The sequence below is a fragment of the Muscardinus avellanarius genome (genome assembly GCF_963383645.1).
Source record: "Muscardinus avellanarius genome assembly, chromosome: 18".
Lineage (NCBI taxonomy): Eukaryota > Metazoa > Chordata > Mammalia > Rodentia > Gliridae > Muscardinus > Muscardinus avellanarius.
Window position 1 is genome coordinate 4,665,496 of NC_137804.1, and position 19,793 is coordinate 4,685,288.

Below are 19,793 nucleotides of genomic sequence, written 5' to 3' on the forward strand. Positions count from 1 at the left end.
GATGAATATTACTTTTGACATATCATTGACAGAGGAGCAGCTGTCAGGATGATGAATGAATATTAAGCATTTAACCAAAGATTAGAAATGTTTAAATCTAAAGCCATCACAGAAACTCACTTCTTCAGAAATCTTTTTTTTTTATTTTTTGCATTTTTGCTATTGATGAAGCTTAATCCATAAACAAATACCATAGCCAAATATAAACCTGAAATACAGGTTTCTGATATTTGAAAACCTGGGCCTGGATTACCTTTTAGCTTTCTTATGATCCAGTTCCTTTATCCCTGCCAGCATCCGTGAAGTACACGGGGCAGTAAATTAAACATCAAGCCAGGAAGATGGGGACTGGAACTTCAGTAGAGGAAGGCAAATCCCCAATAAAACAAAATGAAACCGAAGGTAGCATCAGTCTCCTCGGTCAAAAGCAGCTCCTTTGGGCGTCGGGTACGTGTGTAAATGAGACCTCTTTTGCCATAGAATGTAATTTTTTTAAGCTCAAAATTAGAATCATGGGAGTTACTGATTAGATTATAGCAAGCACCAGGAGGAAATACAGAAAGTTCCAAGATAAACATAGGGGCCCACATTTTTTAATATTAAATACTCGAAGACATTAACCTTTATTTCCCTCTTGTGAACACGCACATGAGGAATTTAATTTAGGATGAGGTTCCGGGCAAAGAGACCTCCTGTCAACAACTGGTGGACTTCCTTTCTTTGTACAAATGAAAATTATATCATTTACCATATTTTCCCTCCCCCTCCCCACTGGCTACCAGAAAGCTTAGAAAAAAATGATGCCCAGTGAAAGTAAGAAAGTATCTTCTCAGTGAAAGTAAGAAAGTATCTTCTCTGGTTAGTGTATTTCTGCAGCAGATAACCTGAGCACTGCCCTGGTCCCTGTGCCTGCATCCCAGGATGTGTTTCTGAGTAGTAGCAGGTGTAGAGTAGACCAGGGCCAGCCTAGACAGATCAGGGCATAGATTTTTTTTTTTCCAGGATAGAGCAGAGATGTTTGAAGGAGAGTTTTCAGAGGAAGAGTCTCAGTATGGTGTGTAATATAAAGCACAACTCCACTTATGCACAAAACTCTCAGTAAAATCAGTATTACTTGCTAATGTTAGGTGGGAACTGGATTTGTGTTTCCTTCCAAGTGTGGAGGCTGGCCTGACGCTGGCCACAGAGCGGGAACAGATTCCTGAGGGGCCAGCCTCCTCCTGGCTGCGTTTGACCGCTGCTGCTTTGACCTTTTTCTACTTTCTTCTTTCCCTGGCTTATCGATTTGATTGTATTTATATATCTCTATATGAGAATATTGGCAATACCCACTGGCAGATCAGTCTCTCCTCTCCTCCTCCTCCTCTTCCTTCTTTTTTTTCTCCCCCTCTCCCTCTCTCTCCCCCTCTCCCTCTCTCTCCCCCTCTCCCTCTCTCTCCCCCTCTCCCTCTCTCTCTCCCTTTCTCTTCTCTCTCTCCCTCCCCCCTCTTCCTCTCCCTCTCTTCCTGTCTCTCTCTCCTTCCCTGAGAACACAAGGCTGAAAGGCCAGCGGCTTGGGCTTAAAAGCGTGTTCTGCCACCTGCCACCCTTATCCTTAGACAAGCTCATCCGTGGGCGAGTACCCTAGGACAGGCTGCCCCACCGGGCACGCTGTGTTGTGAGTGTCCAGCACACCAGTCCAGTGCGGGCACGTCCCAGTGGCTCTGAGCACTGGCCAGGGATGGACCAGCCGCCTCCACCTCTGCTAACCTTCCCTAATAAAGATGATGACTGCTTTGGGCACCGGAGGAGCAGAGCATGACCAAAATACCTGCCCACACGCAGGACCAGCCAGTCCAGGCCACAGGGGCCGTCCTCTTTTCTTAAGGCAACAATGATTCTGCATACAAAGCATGCTGTGGGACTCCACTCAGGGCCAGGCTGAAGCGACTCCGGCCGAAGCCGCACCTGTGCTTGGCTCCTGGACCTTTCCTGACCCGCCTCCTTTGCTACCCTTCTTTTGAGACCACTCTTGTGATAAATTATGTGTGTAGGAATCCCTGTCTCAGGCTCAGCTCTCCGAGCCTTTCTTTTCTTATCTTTAGAATGAAGATAGCTCATCTTCAAGAATTATTTTGAGCTTTCAGTGATCTAATGTCTGTGTGGTATCTAGAAAGGCTTTAAAAACAGGCCATCAAGGGCTACTGATACTTGTTTTTCTGTTTTGCATTAGTTTTTTTTGTTTTTGTTTTTGTTTTTGTTTTGGTCCTGGGGACTTGAATCCAGGAACATTCTACCTCTGAGCTGTACCCCAGCCCCATTTTATTCTTTTTATTTTGAAACAGGGTCTTGCTGAGTTGTGGAGGGTCTTACTAAGTTGCTGAGGCTGGACTGGAACCTGTGATCCTCCCACCTCACCCTTCCAAGTACTGGGATCACAGATGTATACCACCGTGCCCAGCTGGCTACTAGTAATTGTTATTGTAATGTCAGGCCACAGCTCTGTCTAAAGAAATTCTAAGCAACTGGAATCTTATTGAAAGCATTTTCAGGTGTCTTGTTACTTGTGCTAACTGTTCTGGTCATGGTGGCCCAAAGGGTGACAGCTCTCTTGCCAAATAGACAGCTTCCTGTTTCTAGGCACGGGGCTGCCCTCTAGTGGGCTCCGAAAGAAATGTCAACTGAAAATCATGAGTAATTCTTACAATTGAAAATAATGAGTAATTCTTGCAGCCAAACGGCAAACCGCATGAAGACTGAGCTACCCCAGCTTCAGTTCCCATAAGCTTCTAGTGCCCTCCAAAGACGAATTACAGAAGCATAGCTGTCCATTACCCCTATTCCTTGGAGGCTTGCGTTCTAGAACCAGATGGAAACGTAGAGAGAACTCCATCTTCTCATTTCCAGACAAAAATCTCCAAATTTGGGGAGGTGAAGTGACTTGAACTGAATGCCAACTCCACCATGGACCTGATTTCTCACCCAGAACAGTTTATACGTGATGTGTGACCGTCCAGGAGTGTGTAGACTTGTTCTCTAAGAATAGTCCCCACTCGTTTGATTACATTTCATTAGCTCAATTATTTCACTATGTTTCTACTACTGTCCCGTGTGTGTGTGTGTGTGTGTGTGTGTGTGTGTGTGTGTGTGTGTGTGTGTTACTGGGGATGGAATCCAGGGGCATTGTATCTCCGAGCTACATCCCTAGCCCTATTTTTTAGTCTTTTTTTGTTTGTTTGTTTTTTTGAAACAGGATCTCACTGAGTTGCAAAGGGCCTCGCTAAGTAGCCGAGGCTAGCCGCGAACTGTGGTCCTCTGGTCTCAGGGCATCGGGCAAAAAACCCCATACAGGCTGCCCGTGAAATTCCTCCTGTCATCCATGAAGAACTCCGCCATCTTGTACAATATTAGAGCTGGTCCCTGGCCGCATCCTGGGACGACACACATGGACTCACACCCAGGAGGTCCCTGAGGGACCCCAGGACCGGGGATCATCAAGGGCTGGGAGGGGAAGTTCGCACCTTGTGAGGTTTCAAGCTCGGGAGTGACTTACTGGAAGGTCGTTCTTGTGCCTGGTTTATGGTTCGCATCCGGGTCTCTCTTCGAGGATGCAAGTGGTGGTGACTCTCTCGGCCTAAGGCTGAGCGTGTGGACGGCATTCGCCCGGTGACTTAAGGACATTTGAGACCCTGAGGTGTCAGGACACATGAATGGTCGGCCTGTGGTGTAGAGCATTCACCTGGCTCACTTTAAATTTCATTTTGAAGCCGGGCGTGGTGGCGCACGCTTGTAATCCCCGCACTTGCGAGGCTGAGACAGGAGGATCGCACAGGTTCGAAGCCAGCCTCAGCTACTTAGTGAGCCTCTCAGCAACTTAGTGAGACCCTGTTTCCAAATAAAATATATTTAAAAAAAAAAAAGGTCTGGGAGTATACCCTGGAGGTAGAAAGCCTCTGGGTTCCACCCCAGTACCACCAAAAAAAAAAAAAAAATTCATTTTGAAGAAGTAGGATTGAAACAAGACCCCAATATTGCCCTGATGTTACAGAAACCTATGCATAAACCCAGCAGTAGCCCAGCCTTTTTGGGTTAGGGACATAGAAATACTCCCTGAGTGTTGAGAGCAGGCAAGTGGCTTTAGATGATAATACAGGAACACTACAGCCAATCCAAGCCATATATGTAACTATTGAGAGAAATACAGATGTGTGTATATGCATAGATATACATACACATGTTGACAGATACATACATAAGAGCTATAGCTCTATCTAAAGCTTTAGATATCTATACATACATGTAAGTATAAATATCTATAGCTCTCTATGAATCTAAAGCCATTTATTTGGATATCTATAGGCATCAAAATCTTCCTCTATATGCATGTATGTATATTATGGATCTCTTTAGTAGCACCATGAACCTACATTTTAGGAATCCTGGCTAACAAAACCTAGGCTCAGTTTTCCCATTAACTTATGGAAGTCATCCAAGTGACGTGCTTACATGAATCTAAAGTGGTTCTGAGTGATCCTTAAGTGATTTATCTTAACTCCAAGCTGAACACTGCGTAGGAAGAGTAAAGTCAGGGAAAGGACGATCCGGGAGGCAGGCGGAGGAGGTGAGAAAGAAACTCTGATTAAGGGGATGCTTACATCGCCGAGGGGTGTAAGAGGAGCCGGCCACCCGCACCAGCATTCCGAGTGTCCTCAGGAGCGAAGGGCACTGCAGAGCTGCTTGAATGTGGGTTGGACGCCTTGGGGACAGGATTTCACTCGTTCCAGAACAACTTGGGAGCTGGAGACCAAGGCTGGGAAACAGGCTTGGTCAAGGCACTGGAGTTGTAACAACTCCAAAAGTGTTACATTTTTTACCTTTACCTGGGGGTCTTACACGAGTCCAAGGTGTCAGGTAAGTGTTAGGAGTTAGGCGTGTGATACAACACGGTGTCACAAAGCAGAGACCTTTGCTAGAAGGACATCTGTCCTGTCCTCTACCACGATGCTGGGACCGGATGAGAATGAAGACACTTTATGGGGCCAGCCACCCAGGTGGGCCATTGGGCCTGGTCCACCCTGTGCTGGACCTGCACCTGGAGGCCACGTTCCTCTCCTTCCTAGTTCCACAGATTCTGTGTTTCCAATGTCCATCTGCTTCTGCACATGGCAGACATCTGTCCTACGAGCCCATTGTACATAACACGGTGCCGTGAGAAAGTCAGTCCCAAGTCAACAATTTGCTAAATGCATAAAATAACACAGATACGTTGCCAACCTAGGTTTACTGTCCAGTGTTATTTCTACAATCGATTCTCTGGCTTTTTTAGCCATTATGCCCTCTCTGTTTTAATTGCTCCAAGGTAAAAGTAAATGCACAAAATTAACAAGCCAGATATTTCAGTCAACATTCTCCATGCTGGACCACTCGACTTGGCAGGAGGTGTGTTTGCTTACAGGTGTTTTGTTTGTTTCGTTTTGTTTGTTTGAGATTTGGGGTTCTGTCCATATGAGGTCAGGGTCTGCAGATCTCAGGCCAGGAAGCAGAGAAAGGGAGGTAAGAAGTAGAGCAGGCAGGCAAGTGAGGCTGAGACACAGCACAGTTCCCAAGGCCGCAGCCCAGGGACCCGCCTCCTTCAGCACAGACACCTGCCTCGGTGACCACACAGTAAATCCATTGCCATGATGTATCCACTGATGGGATCACAGCCCTCGCGACTCTACTGCATCGACTCTGAATTCATACACGAGCGCTCACATTCTGTGTCCCATCATGACACCAGAACAGTCATGGTCTTCAAAACCATAGAAGTGAAGTCGTTAAAACATGGAGAACTTGAGCCGGGCGTGGTGGTACACGCTTGTAATCCCCGCGCTTGGGAGGCGGAGACAGGAGGATCGCGCAGTTCGAAGCCAGCCTCGCTAGCTTCCAAATAAAAAAACTATATAAAAAATAGGTCTGGAGCCGGGCGTGGTGGCGCACGCTTGTAATCCCAGCATTCGGGAGGCTGAGACCTGGAGGATCGCGGTTCGCGGACAGCCTCAGCTACTTAGTGAGGCCCTCTACAACTCAGTGAGACCCGGTTTCAAAATAAAGAATAAAAAATAGGGCAGGGGGTGTAGCTCGGAGGTCAAATGCCCCTGGGTTCCATCCCCAGACCCGCAAAAAAAAAAAAAAAAAGGTCTGGGAGTGTAGCTTGGAGGTAGAAGGGTTTCCAGGAACCCCAGTAGCACCAAAATAAACAAATAAATAATAAATAACCATGAAACTATATGATCTTACTTCATGATCACCAAAATGAAATGTTTATTACCGGGAACTTAGCACTGAGCAGCGTTGCTGATTTCTCTTACCTCTCAGCACGCCAGCCACATGGGCAGTAATGAACAGGGCTCCTGCTCCTCATTTGAGCGTCTGGTTTATATTCTGCAATACAGTATACATAATATCACCGAACACTTGGCAAATGTGTTAGAGGATATTAAAATACTTTGGTAACTGGATCTATTTGGTGGGGAAACAGACACTAAACAAAATAGGCGAAAATTTAAATAAAATACACTATGCAGTATGAATAACTAGAAAGATGAGACGTCTGTAAAGGAGAAAATTCAGGAGCCAGAAGAAGGAAGGCAATGCAGGAGGGTGCCGCTCACGCTGGCGATGGGCTAGGCTCAGTTAATGCTGGTGAGTGGAACTCAGGGAAGAGGGATCACCTGAGAAAGCCCCAGAGAACGGGGGAGAGGAAAGAAGGTGCATGTGGCAGCGGTCCTCAAGGGGAAGGGATTTGCTTGGAGGGGAACCAGCACCGTGGACTCCTATTATACTTTTTTTTTTTTTTTTTTGGCACTACTGGGGTTGGACCCAGGGGCATTCTATTTCTGAGCTATGCCCAGCCCTATTTTCATTCTTTATTTTAAAACAGGGTCTCACTGAGTTGCATAAGGGCCTCACTAAGTAGCTGAGTCTGTTTACGAACCCGTATCCTCTGGTCTCAGCCTCCCAAGTACTGGGATTACAAGTGTGCGCCACCACGCCCGGCTCTATTATACCTTTTAAAGATGTGCTTTTATTGGTGTGTTGTGAACATGCCTCATAGTGAGGTTTGGAGTGATAGAACCATAGTGCACCCCGCTCCCTCTCCCTCCCAGGACGTGGTATTAAGCTTGGTATTGGAAACGTCATGTATGTGCACAGTGCTCTTTGAGCTGAGTCCTTCATTATTCCTTCTTCCCAATTTGTAACTTCCCCCTAGGAGAGGAAACATACACTTCCTAAGAGTGGCTAATCTGACCTAGGTCCATCCATTTCCCTGCAGGTGGCCTGATTTTGTTCTTTGTAACAGCCAAGTAAAATGCCTTTATGTGTATATACTGCAGTCTTGGAATCTGTTCACCTGTTGCGGGACACCTAGGCGTGTTCCGTAGTTTGTCCATTGTGAATCCTGCTGCTATAAACATGGATATGCATGTATCACTAGAATATTCTATTTTTTTTTTTGCAGTACCAGATATGAAACCCAGGGGTATTCTACCTCCGAGCTACACCCCCAGCCCAATTTTTTATTCTTTATTTTGAAACAGGGTCTCACTGAGTTGCAGAGGGCCTCACTAAGTAGCCGAGGCTGTCTGTGAACCGTGATCTTCCTGTCTCATCTCCAAAATGTTGGGATTACAAGCGTGCGCCACCACGCCTTGCATGACTCTAATATTCTAACTTCAATTCCTTTGGAAAGATACCCAGCAGTGGTACAGCTGGTCCTATGGTGGATCCATTTCCAGTCTCCTGAGGAATCTCCCAGCCAGTCTCTACACTGGCTGTACTAAGGGTTCCTATTTCCCCACATCCTCACCAGCATTTATGATTATGTGTATCCTTTATCCTTTATGATGGCTATTCTGACCGACTCCTCTTCTACCTTAAGGAAAATTCTGATCTACGAAAGCACATGAAGCAGGGGGTCCACCCAATCGATTCTCATTGTTTCAAGGTCCTTCTTACAGTAACTTAGAAAAGGGCTTGGGGATTGGGCATCCCTAGTTTACAAAGAAGCCACTGTGTTGGTCCCTCAAGATGAGGCAAGGTTCGATTAGGGGAGTTCCAGCAGAGATGGAGACAGGTAGAGGGTTTCCAGACATGTTTTTCTCGGGAGCTAGGATGCGCAGATACCAGACTGACCGTGACGGGTAAGGAGAGGAAAGGAAGGTCAAGAAAGGTCCCGCTCTGGCTTGAGCAGGAGGGTGGATGGAGCAGCCACTGGCGGCCTGCCTGGTGGAGAGCTGATATTGCAGACTGGTCAAAAATGGGAACGTGTGGAATTGGAGGTTTCTGTGAAGCAGTGTCCGTGCGCTCCCTGAGGGATCTGTGATGGAGCGCCTGCTCTTCCCGGGGAGTTTTCACACTGAACACTCATCCTATTGCCGGGTAATCGTTAAAGACCAATCTTACTCCCAGACAGGTCATGTTTGCAGTACTCACGGGCTGGCTTTCGCACGCCCCACAGGCACTCTTGAAGACGTGAGCGCAGCGGCCGGGCTGAACAGGAGTCTGCTGTGCTCGCAATGTTTCACGCGGCCACTCCGAGAGGGGCGTGTTGTTGTAAGGGTCAGTTTCTGGCCTTCGTGCGCGATGGCCTCCTTAGGTTCTTAAGGAGAATGGCTTTGCTTTGGGGATGTAACTGACATTTGGTTGGTCTTCAGTGTCCCGGGAAATCAGAGGAGACTTCTGTTTTTGTTGTTGTTTGTTTTTGTTTCTGTACTAGAGATTGAAACCAGAGACATTCTACCTCTGAGATATACCCCCAGCCCTTCCTTCCTTCCTTCCTTCCTTCCATATTGAAACATGGACTCACTAAGTTGCCAAGACTGTCCTCAAACCTGTGATCCTCCTGTCTCAGCCTCCCAAGCACTGGGGTTACTGGTATGTGCCACCATGCCCATGCCAGGCATGACTTCCGTTTCTGGAATTGTATATGAGCTACCATTTCCAGCCACAGACAGAGAAAGGAGTTTCCAAGAGATGTGATCTGTTGTCAGGGACCATTCAGGAGACAGCAGCACCTCATGTGCCTGTCATCTTTCTCCGTGAGCCACAGAGCAGGATGTCCTCTGAGTTTGCATTTGTTTACATACATAAATCCACACATGAACAGCCCTTTTAAAGCCCATGAAGCCAATGAGGGCCTGTGGGGGCAGGGAGAGCACCTGCCACCCAGGAATGCTCCGAGTTTGAGCTCAGGCGTCCTCTCCCCTTCCATGCCCCGAGCCTGAGTTCAAATGTTCCCTCTGCCCCCCACACACTCTACAAGACTAGGGTGACCTAGCTGCACAGACACATCTGCAATGCACGCAGAGGGTCTGCCGTGGCTCCTGGCCCACAGCAGGCTGCAGAGGGGCCTCCAGAGACACAGAACCTGCAGGGTGTGCGTGTGTGAGAGAGACAGACAGACAGACAGACATTGAGTTATTTGAAGGAATTGGCTCATGTGATTATGAAGACTGGCTAATCAGAGTCTGCAAGTTAGATCCAGGTGTGGTGGCCCACACTTGTAATCCCAGCATGTGGAAGGCGGAGACAGGAGGATCTTGGTTTGCAGACAGCCTCAGCTACTTAGGCCCTTTGCATTTCAGTGAGACCTTGTTTCAAAATAAAGAATAAAAAAAAAATAGGGCTGGGGGTGTAGCTCAGAGGTAGAATGCCCCAGTACTGCAAATATATATATATATATGAGCCAAAGACCCAGAGAAGAGCCGAGGTTCGTGTGCAAAGGCGCTGTCTGTGCAGAATTCCCTCTTCCTTGGGGAGGTGTCTTTTCCTCAAAGCCACCAGCTGATGGATGAGATCCAGCCATGCTGTGGGGGCATTTTGCTTTACTCACAATCTTTGATTGAAATGCAGTGTTCCTGGACAACAACACCCAACCCTGTCTGAGTGAATATGTGGGTGCCATGGCCTTGCCAAATGAACGCATACAATTAACCACCAAAGGTTCTCTGACAGTCACTTTGTGGCTGCATCTGGCTCTCTCGGGCACTGTTCACAGCCAGGGGAGGAGAGGGGTAGCTTCTCACGCTCCTAGTTCTTGCTTCTGAGGCTCTGGTTTCTGAACCCCTCTGCACTCAGAATACCATAGGGCACGATAGCATCCCCACACATGTTTATTTAATCAAAAGTCACCTAAATTATGTAGAATCCGTTTACCCAAGCAAAAGATAGATGGGAGCCTTAACACGCTTTGAATTTATTTATTCAGTATGAATTTCAAATCAATGGATGAATTTAGATTTAGGCCTCAGGACCCACTTTTTAACATATATTAAGAATAAACACATGTAATTACAGCCCATTAAACCCATGCGATTTTTTCAGTCCCAAGCAATGTTTCCTGTATTAAACTTCAGACCATGTTCCCTGGCTTAGCTAGGATGTCAGTCTCCATCTCAGTCCCAGTTTTCTCTCCAGGGGAGCAGGAGGTAGGATCCGAGGAAGAGAGTGTGCCGGACTGTCCCTCTGTGATTTCAGAATCAAGCGCCAGCTCCGACAGAGAAGAGCCGCAGCTGGAAGACAGTGGAGGGAGAGGAGCTCTTCGGCAACATTGGCAATTACAGCAGGGCCTTGCAGGACTTTTAATATCACCGTGTGTGGACCCTCTCAACCTTAGGAGCCTGATGCTTCCAAAGCCAGAAAACACACATTCCAATCAGCCCCCAGAGCGGTATTGCTAAGGAACAGGAAGTCAGAAGGATTGGGGTTTTTCTGCAGTCAATTTTTGTAAGGATTGGCGTTTTTCTGCAGTCAATTTTTCTGCTTCTGAGGTTGCCCTCTGCTCAGGTAGGGCCCGAGCAACCTCAGGAATGTACACACGGTGATGTGTCCAGCAGGTGCCCGCTGAGTCCGCCGGCTCCTCGGGGGCTTCTGTCCCCTCCCCTGCAGCACCTCCTGCCCACCTTGACCAGGGCTGGGCTGGGGTGACTGTCAGGGAAGCCGAGGCCAATGGCAAGGCAGGGAAGGCAGAGGAACAGCAACACCGAGGGCTTCCTGGGGGAGGGAGGCTCCCAGCGGGGCTGGAGGGAAGACAGAAGCCCAGAGGTGGATGGACCAGACCGGGAGGCTGGCAGATCCTCGCGTGGCAGGCTCACCACTGTGAGGGACAGGTGACTGCTGCTTCTGATGGGGAGGACTGGCTCTCCCTGAGCAGCTGCTGAGAAACCATCTCAGGGCCTTCAAGGGCGAACACATCTTCTAGAGAAACAGGGCTGCCGCCTGGGCTCAGACTGCATTTTTCTTTTTCTTTCTTTCTTTCTTTCTTTCTTTCTTTCTTTCTTTCTTTCTTTCTTTCTTTCTTTCTGGCACTGGGGATTAAACCCATGGACATTCTGCCTGAAAGCTACACCCTCAACTCCCTCTTTATTTTATTTTTTGGGGTCCCGGGGATTGAGCCCAAAGGCATTCGACCTCTGAGCTATACCCCAGCCCTACTTTATTTTAAATTTTTGGTACTGGGGATTGAACCCAGGGGCATTCTACCTCTGAGCTACAACCACAGCCCTATTTTGTTTTATTTTTGTTCTGAAAGAGGGGCTCCTTGGGTAGCTGAGTCCCTCGCTAAGTTGCTGAGGCTGCCTTCAAGCCTGCAGCCCTCTGTCTCAGCCAGGGGACAGCTTATTCTTCGTTAACATAAACGAGGCCTAAACTCTCGCTCATTTTTCTCATTCTTGTCTGGTTCATATTCTGAGCACAGCTCCTGTCATATTTGGTCTCGGTACCAGAAGCACTAAAATCCATGAATGTAGCATAAGAATTTTCTCGTACCCATAACATCACTTTTATAAAGAGTTAAACATCCCGCACATTCTAAAGATGCCAATGTTTGTGAAGAGAGTCATAAAGAACCGTTTTAGGAGGTTTGCTTTTCTATGAAAATGAGATTCTTATTTAATGAAATATGTCTTTTGCCATTTTTACTCATCTAGGAAAAATTATGAGTGATTAGTAAACATTTCCAGAATCCCCAAGATCAAAATATTGACTTAAAAGGCTCCTTTGGTATAATGTGTTTCAGTTCCGTGCCAGAGGAAGCTCAGAACGTGAAGCATTTTTTAATGTGAAGCATTTTGCACAATTTACCAAAATAATGGTTTCCCCGTTTGTTTGAGCCCCACTTTGCAATTGTTTTCTGTGCAAGCATCCAGACATCCAGAGGAAAATTCCCAGGGCCTTGGGAACAGAGTAGTTACTCCGATTGGGATGCTGAGGATATCGCGGAGCAGGGGGGAAGACAAGGCTCCTGGACCGGGGAGACTCGGACCCACACTCGGAGTCCTGGGCCGCATCCCTCCTCTGGCCGCTTCCTCCCAATGCACCCAACCTTCAGCTCTCCCTCCACTGCCTCGCACTGCTGTGGTCCCTGGGAGTTCCTATTTTCCCAGGGGGTACTACTTAAAATGTGCAGGTATTTAAAACAGGGCTCAAATGCAGGTGACCCCAAACCTCAGGCTCGGGCACCCACATTTTCTTCGATCCTTGAGTTTTGAAAATGAAAAGTTTTCATGTCCTCCTTGGCTGCCTTCCAGGCAGGTAGATGGCTTAGTTCTGGGCTCCCTTCTTTCCTCTTTTGACAGGAGGAACTGAACCTAGGGGCATTCTACCTATAAGCTACACCTCCAACCCTTTATTTTTAAGTTTTGAAACAGGATCTCCCTAAGTTGCTGAGGCCCTCGCTGAGATGCTGAAGCTGGCCCCAAACCTGTGATCCTCCTGTCTCAGCCTCCCGCACTTGGGGGTCACAGGCGTGCAGCACCACAGCCAGCTTCCTTCTTGGCTTGCCTCTTCTCTTGGGTGATCTCATCCACTCTCATCTCTATCCTGGAGGCACCGACCGTTAGGTTTTCTCCTTACAGTCTCAGAATTGGATATCCTTTTAGCTCCTACAGTGTCCCGCCCAGCCTCTCCATTGCCCGCGGTACCCACCCTCAGCGGCTGTGAGCACCTGTGAGCTCAGATCAGGCTCTTCAAATGATCATCCTCCACCCTACAAAAGCACCTGCCTCCCTGTACCGCCACCCCTCCAAGGGAAGGCCTTGGCTACTGACCAGCTGATGGAAAGTGCTACACACCTGTAATCCCAGGTGCTTGGGGCGGGGGGGGGGGGGCAGGAAGAGTGCCAGATCCAGGCCAGTCTTGGAAACTTAATGAGGTCCTCTCCCAAAATGAAATATAAAAAGGCCTGGGGATGTAGCTCAGTGGTAAAATGTTCCTGGGTTCAATCCCCAGGACTGCAAAAAACAGTCAAACAGTAACAACAAACACCTGATTGCGTGCTTTTCCTCCCCAACACCAAGTAGCCTGCACATCCAATCGCTGTAACTTCTGGCATGAACTGTTCAGGCCTGGAGGCTGTTCAGGTAGAGGGACTATACCCAAGCCCAGGGCTGCCCTTCACCCAGGTACACAAGATACCCAGTAAGAGCGTCCTGCAGATCGCACGCTGAGGGACTCGGGGGAGCCCCGCTTCTCTACCTCAGAGGGCTCCGTGGGGTTTCGTTTTGCCAAATGCCACACGTACGGTAAGCATTTAGACAATTCCCTTTTAATAAAAGCATGAAATGGTTCAGAGGTTGTCACCCCACCTGTATCCTTTATAGGAGATGCCAAAGAAATATAATATCTTAAGATGTTTTTGAAAATGTTCTCTAACTGTTTTGATACTTTCCTTTCTGGACCCAAATTTGGAGAAGTTAGTCCTTGCAGTGGTGATCAGAAGCGTTCCCGGGCAGGAGGATCAGCGGTGGAGGGGTGACCGCCTTCCCGCTGTCACCAGTGAGGTGACACTGACATTTACCTTCACACGCATTCTCTCCCGGATGGATAAATCAAATATTAATAGAGTTGGGTAGGAGTTCGCATGCAATGCACGATGCAGTTGATGTCGGGAAGTGTGTGACGATCGGAACTCTAGCGCTCCTCTGAGCAGGCGTTCATCCTCCGTGAGCGAGAGAATGAAGCCCGGAACATTTCTACTCTGTTTACGACAATCCAGGGACGGGTGACAGTGCCGTTTCTCTTGGGAGATGATAAATATATATTATTTTTTGCTCAAGGTCAGATCTACATCAATAAGCCCAACAACAGAAAGAGAATCCTCTGGGGCAAAAGCATCTATTTGTGGGGGGCACGTGACGTGGGTTTATGAGCAGCTCTGGAGGGCTGCCGTGCTTAGCCGAAGGCTGGGACTCCAGGAAGTTTTATTTTTATATGCTGGAATGTGCATGAGGAATAAAAACATCTTAGATTCTGCATTCATGTTATCTCTTACTCCAAAATTAAAGAAAGAGCCCATCCCTGAGTGGGACCGAAGGTGTGAGAAGTGCTGTTCATGTATGTCTGAGTATCTTATTTTAACTTTCCTGCCATGCTTTATCTCTGGTAAATTGGAAGCAGACCGAGCAGAACGTTTTGCATTCATGATCAGGATTTGCAGACGCCTAATGAAGACTTGTCGAACATTTGGCTTTGTTTTTGTTTCGTGGTGCTGGGGATTGAACCCAGGGGCACTCTCCCTCTAGGCTACACTCCTAGCCCTCTTTAATTTTTGTTTTGAAACAGTCTCATTATGTTGATAATAATCTCACTAAGTTACTGAGGCTGGACTTGAACCTGCGATCCTCCTGTTTCAGCCTCCCAAGTACCGGGATTACAAACACGCACCGTCCCGCCCAGCCACACTGGCTGTTCTATCCACATGTTTTCCTTGATGTCAGAAGCCCAAGCTGTTGATTTTTCAGAAGTTTTTCTTTTCTTCTGGCCAGTCCTCCTGCTTCACTGAAATTGTTTGCCCATTGGCTGAGCTCGTGTATGGGAGAGATGGAGCACGTGTCCAGCAGGGTAGCTTGGGTCAGTCCTGTACTAGGGACAAAAGACACCGCCACTGCCCTCCTCCGCTGGAGCTCAGTGTCCTGTTGAAGGCACATAAACAAATGGTTAAAACCCAGTGTGGTACCAGGGGCACTAGTGCAAGGGTCTAGCTGTGCGTAACAGCACTGGAAATATGGTGGAGAAGGTGACATTGAAAGTGGGTCTCGAGCCGGGCGTTGTGGCCCACGCTTGTAATCCCAGTACTTGGGAGGCTGAGACAGGAGGATCACAATTCGCGACCAGCCTCAGCTACTTAGTGAGGCCCTCTGCAACTCAGTGAGACCTTGTTTCAAAATAAAGATTAAAAAATAGGGCTGGGGGTGTAGCTTAGAGGTAGAATGCCCCTGGGTTCCATCCCCAGTATAATAATAATAATAATAATAATAATAATAATAGTAATGTGGGTCTCAGAGGTAAGAGAGATTTTTCCAGTAAGGGAAAGGGGGAAGGTTACCGTGCATGGGGGAAAGATCTCAGGCACGCACAGTGCTGGAATGTGCCTGCCGCTGGGGGAGGACATGCACCTTCGTCCCCGAGCGAGGCTGAGCTAAGCAGCAGAGACGGCTGCAGGTGTTTTTGAGGAGTGTCATTCCGCCTTCGTGGCAGGAGGTGGACGGAATGGTGGTTCCACAGGTGCTGCTGAACCCGGTCGGAGCAGGAGCAGGGAGATCTACGGAAGAGTATCCTGGTGGCTAAGTGGATAGGACCTAGTACAAGGTTGAAAGCAGGTGTTTGAAAGGGTAGGGGAGTTGGGGATCAAAAGGGCCTGGGCAGAGGTTACACTTTGGGGAAAGGGGGAAGTGTGGAGGTAGAGGAAATAAATATAGTTTTAGATATTTTGAGTTTAGTCCCACCTAACATAGTGACCAGTGGAAGGTGGGTGACGGGCGGCTCTTCCTCTCTGTGTGGCTGTGAACACCTGGCAACGCTGCCTTCTTGGCCCTCAGAGGCTTTGCCTTGGCTTCGGCTTGGCAGGGGCTGGACCTTCCTTCTTAGCCCTTGGCGCCATCTTGGTGGAAGGGGTCCTCAGGGCAACTTTTAAGGACACTTGTCATTGGATTTGGAGGCTACTTCAATAATTCACGATGATTTCATCTCCTGATCCTTAATTACATCTAAAAAGATCAAATGTACAGGTTCAAGTGACTGAGGGCGTAGGCATATCTTTTGGGGCTACTGTTCAATTCACTACAGGGGCTAATCAAATACATATAAAAACTGGTGGGGTGATGGAGCCCTTCCTAAGCAAAATGTGAAGCCTAGGAGCCCTGAGAGAAAAAATTAACGGATTTTTAAAATCAATTTTTATGTATTCATTTTTTTTCCCTGTTACTGTGAATTGAACCCAGGGGCATTCTACCTCTGAGCTCTGCCTTTTTACATTTTTGTTTGGAAACAAGCTCTTGCTAAGTTGCTGACACAATCCTCCTATCTCAACCTCTCAAATACTGAGATTTACAGGTATGCGCCCCACGCCCAGTTGGAAGACTTAACATATTTAACAGAAAAAAAATCACACAGTTCTAAATGATGAAAAAGAACACAAGCATAAAAACACAAGTCTCACATGAGAGTAAATATTGGAAATATATGTCATGTGCGTCGTGGACATACTCGATATGACTTGCGTAATCCCAAAACTGGGTACGGGGAGATAATGATAGTAAATTATTATAGTGCTAAAATACCATCGTAAAACACAGTATTTGGCTACTGTAATAATAGTGGTATAGTTGGAGTGCAAGAGTAGTACAAATCGTAATCATAGTAGGAAAAATAAGTTTTCTGTTGCTTCTTGTCGGCCCCCATTTTTGTAGTGGGAAAAGCAACCCAAATTTGCCTTTCTGGAGAAACTTGACACTTCCAGGTAGAGTTTCCTTTCTCCTCGCTTCGGGGTTACTTTTTTTCCTTCTCTCTGGGCAGAGAGGAGCACGTGCAATGTAGGATTTTGCACGAAGGTGGCTTTCTGTGCACCCATGTGACCGTGAGCTCTTTTGGAAGGACAGGACTGTCTTTTGTCCGGCTCAGAATCTCCAGTGTCCCGCATCTACCCATCACCCAGAGAAGTACTATCAAGCCCCTCCATATGTGGGCTTCCAGGGGTGTTAAATAGGGCCAGGACCACTTTGTCATATTCCTGACGGGGCTGTTGTGAGGATAATGGTTTATCATAAGTAGTCTCTGCTCCTCTAAAAAGGTATTCATTAAATGAAAGATGTTATTTTCTTTTTTTATTTATTTTTTCTTTTTTTCTTTTCTTTTTTCTTTTTTTCTTTTTTTAATTTTTTTAAATTTTAACAATTTTTTATTGAACATAAATAGTATACATTTAAACTATATTTGGTGCCCTCTCCCCCCGCCCCCGTTTTCCCTTCCCCCCTCCCACCAATGGTTGTCTAGGTTAACCATGTCTTATTCATAATTTTACACATGTTCAGATGTAGACCCTCATTAATCAAGATCAGCCTTCCTCCTCTCCTATCTTTCCATTCAAACTTTGCTGGTATTTCCCCTCCATTATCTGGAGTCCCACTGGTATCCTCTGTGTTTCCTAGTTTGGGCATATTAGAGGAAACATATGTACCTTCTCCTTCTGTGCTTGGCTGATCTCACTTAACATAATGTTCTCCAGGGCTTTCCATCTTCTTGCAAATGATATAATTTTGTTCTTCTTTATGGCTGAATAGAATTCCATTGTGTGTATTTCCCACAGTTTTGCTATCCATTCATCTGTTGATGGTGGTCTGGGTGGTTCCATATTTTGGCTATTACAAACTGTGCTGCTATGAACATAGGTATGCATATGTTGCTTATGATGCGCTTGACTTTATACTAAAGTGTCTCTCTATGTGGTCTCTGAAGTCTTAAGAAGGATGGTTGTCATGCTTACTCACGGGAAGCACTGCAAACAGGAGCGTGCCAAATTGGGCCAGCACTAGGGCTCCTCTCTGCTCCTTGTGCCAAGAGCTGATCTTCTTGGGTTTTCTTGTGTTGCAGGAAGATCCTACAAGGTCTCAGGGCCTATGGGAGGCCCCGGGTGGGGTGCTTTGGGGAACAGCCTGGCTCGGTCCTCACCCTTCCCCCGTCTTTCTGGTTTGCCAGCGAGATGAAGCAGAAGCTGGAGGAGGAAGGCAGCAAGTGCAACATCCTGTCTAAGCATGAGAAGTTCGTGGAGCACTGCTGCATGCGCTGCTGCGCGCCCTTCACCTTCCTGGTCAACACCAAGCGCCGCTGCGGGGACTGCAAGTTCAACGTCTGCAAGGGCTGCTGCTCCTACCAGAAGCGCGAGAAGGTCTGGGTCTGCTGCGTCTGCCAGCAAGCCAGGTGAGTGGCTGCGCGCCCTCAGGGTCCCCGCTGGTGGTGCTTCAACCAGGTAGGTCCGGTGGTGATTGGCAGCTGAGCACAGAGTACCGAGTTCAGGGAAGAGGTTGCTGACGTATCGTGCAGGATGCCTGCCGACCTGCAGAGAGAAGATGGGAGGGGACTGCAGGGGAGAGCCTGGTTATGCATAGAAAGGAGAGGTCTGGACAGTGATGGAACTGAAGACGCAGCTCCACCAGCTGATGGTACCCTTGCACGCATCCTTCCTATGGCTGTTTGTTGGATTCTTAGGAACTATGCTGCATGTAGAACACTGGTGGTGAATGAGGCGGTTGTTGAGGACTCAAGATAATGGTATCCATGAGTATTGGTCTCCTGCAGGATGTGTTGATACTTGCCGTGACGACTTGCCCGTTGACCGTGGGGATGCTGAGCAGGTGGTGGCAGGCTCTAGAGCTTGGAGAAGGCATCATGGCAGCCAAGAAATAAAAGCAGGATTGGAAAGGATTTTTAAAAAGACTTGATGCTGGGGAAGGGGGGATGGTGACTGCCATGTTAATTTAGAAAGGGCCAGCATGCCCTTTCTTGTCACCCCTCAGTGACTGGCAGAGCAGTTCCTTGATATTTTGAGTATTTGGACACTGGTGGGTTTGATAAGCCAGTGTCTAACACTTTTCTTTGGGATTCCTAATTCTCTCCTGATCCTGGCACCCATGAGGTGCACTGGAATTGGGATTCCTCTGCCTCCTTCCATGATGCTGTCACAGTGAGCAAGGCTGAGACTGGCTGTCCTCCCTCCCTCCCTTGTCCTCCTCCTCTCTTCTCTCTTCCTCCTGCCCTGTGTGCTGCTGATATCCTTGATAAGCCCAGTCCTGGCATTTCCCCATAGAGTTAGTTAGTGAGGACCGTGCTAAGTCAGCCCCCTTGGGTCTACAAGGAACCAGTCTCTGAGCCAAAAAGAATGAAGTAGCCCAGACACCACCTGAAATCGAGAAGTGGTTGTTGAACACCCAGCATCTAGGACAAGGGCTACCTGGGTCCTGTGTCTGACTTTCAAAAGTAGGAACTCACCTGAGTTTCCCCGTGGCAGGTCAGTAGGAGGGGAAAGCCCTGTGGCCAGGGAGGGAGGAGCTGAAGGCGAGCATGCACTTGGAGCGGTGGGTGGAGAGTTTCTTCTGTGCCTTGGGTCTTTCTTCTGTAGAAGCGACATCCTCCGTGGCATGTGTGGCTTTGCCCTTCTCTCCAGCACGGCTCCACAGGAGCTTGGCGAGTGTTTCTTGTGTGAGCGTGGAGGACGCTTGGTGTTGAGTCTGGGGCTGTAGAGCCTGAGGTCGGCACCGCATAAACGTACATCATCAAACATGCAATGGAACAGAGCGTTGTCCTTGGAGACGGTGGAGTCCTCCTTGTTCAGTCATGGCTTCCTGGGTGTGCTGTGTGTGCTTCCTGGTGACCCAGAGCTCGGAGCACCTGCCTGTGGGAGCGGGCCACCTCACAGATCTCTGTGCATCAGAGAGCCCAGCCGGCTGGGCGTCCTTCTGTGTTGACCTCTCCTTTGCAGCCGGAGCCTTAACCAAAGCTTT

The 19,793-nt window shown here is 48.0% G+C and overlaps 1 protein-coding gene across 1 annotated transcript in view; it reads left to right on the plus strand.

Annotated features, from left to right (window-relative positions):
* Positions 1-19,793, plus strand: part of MYRIP (myosin VIIA and Rab interacting protein) — a gene marked incomplete at both ends in the record, with an annotated part of 147,609 nt that overhangs the window by 41,822 nt on the left and 85,994 nt on the right. Inside the window, one exon of the mRNA XM_080715871.1 lies at positions 17,992-18,213. Coding sequence (XP_080571997.1) covers positions 17,992-18,213 — 222 coding nt within the window. The remainder of the gene's footprint in view (positions 1-17,991; positions 18,214-19,793) is intronic.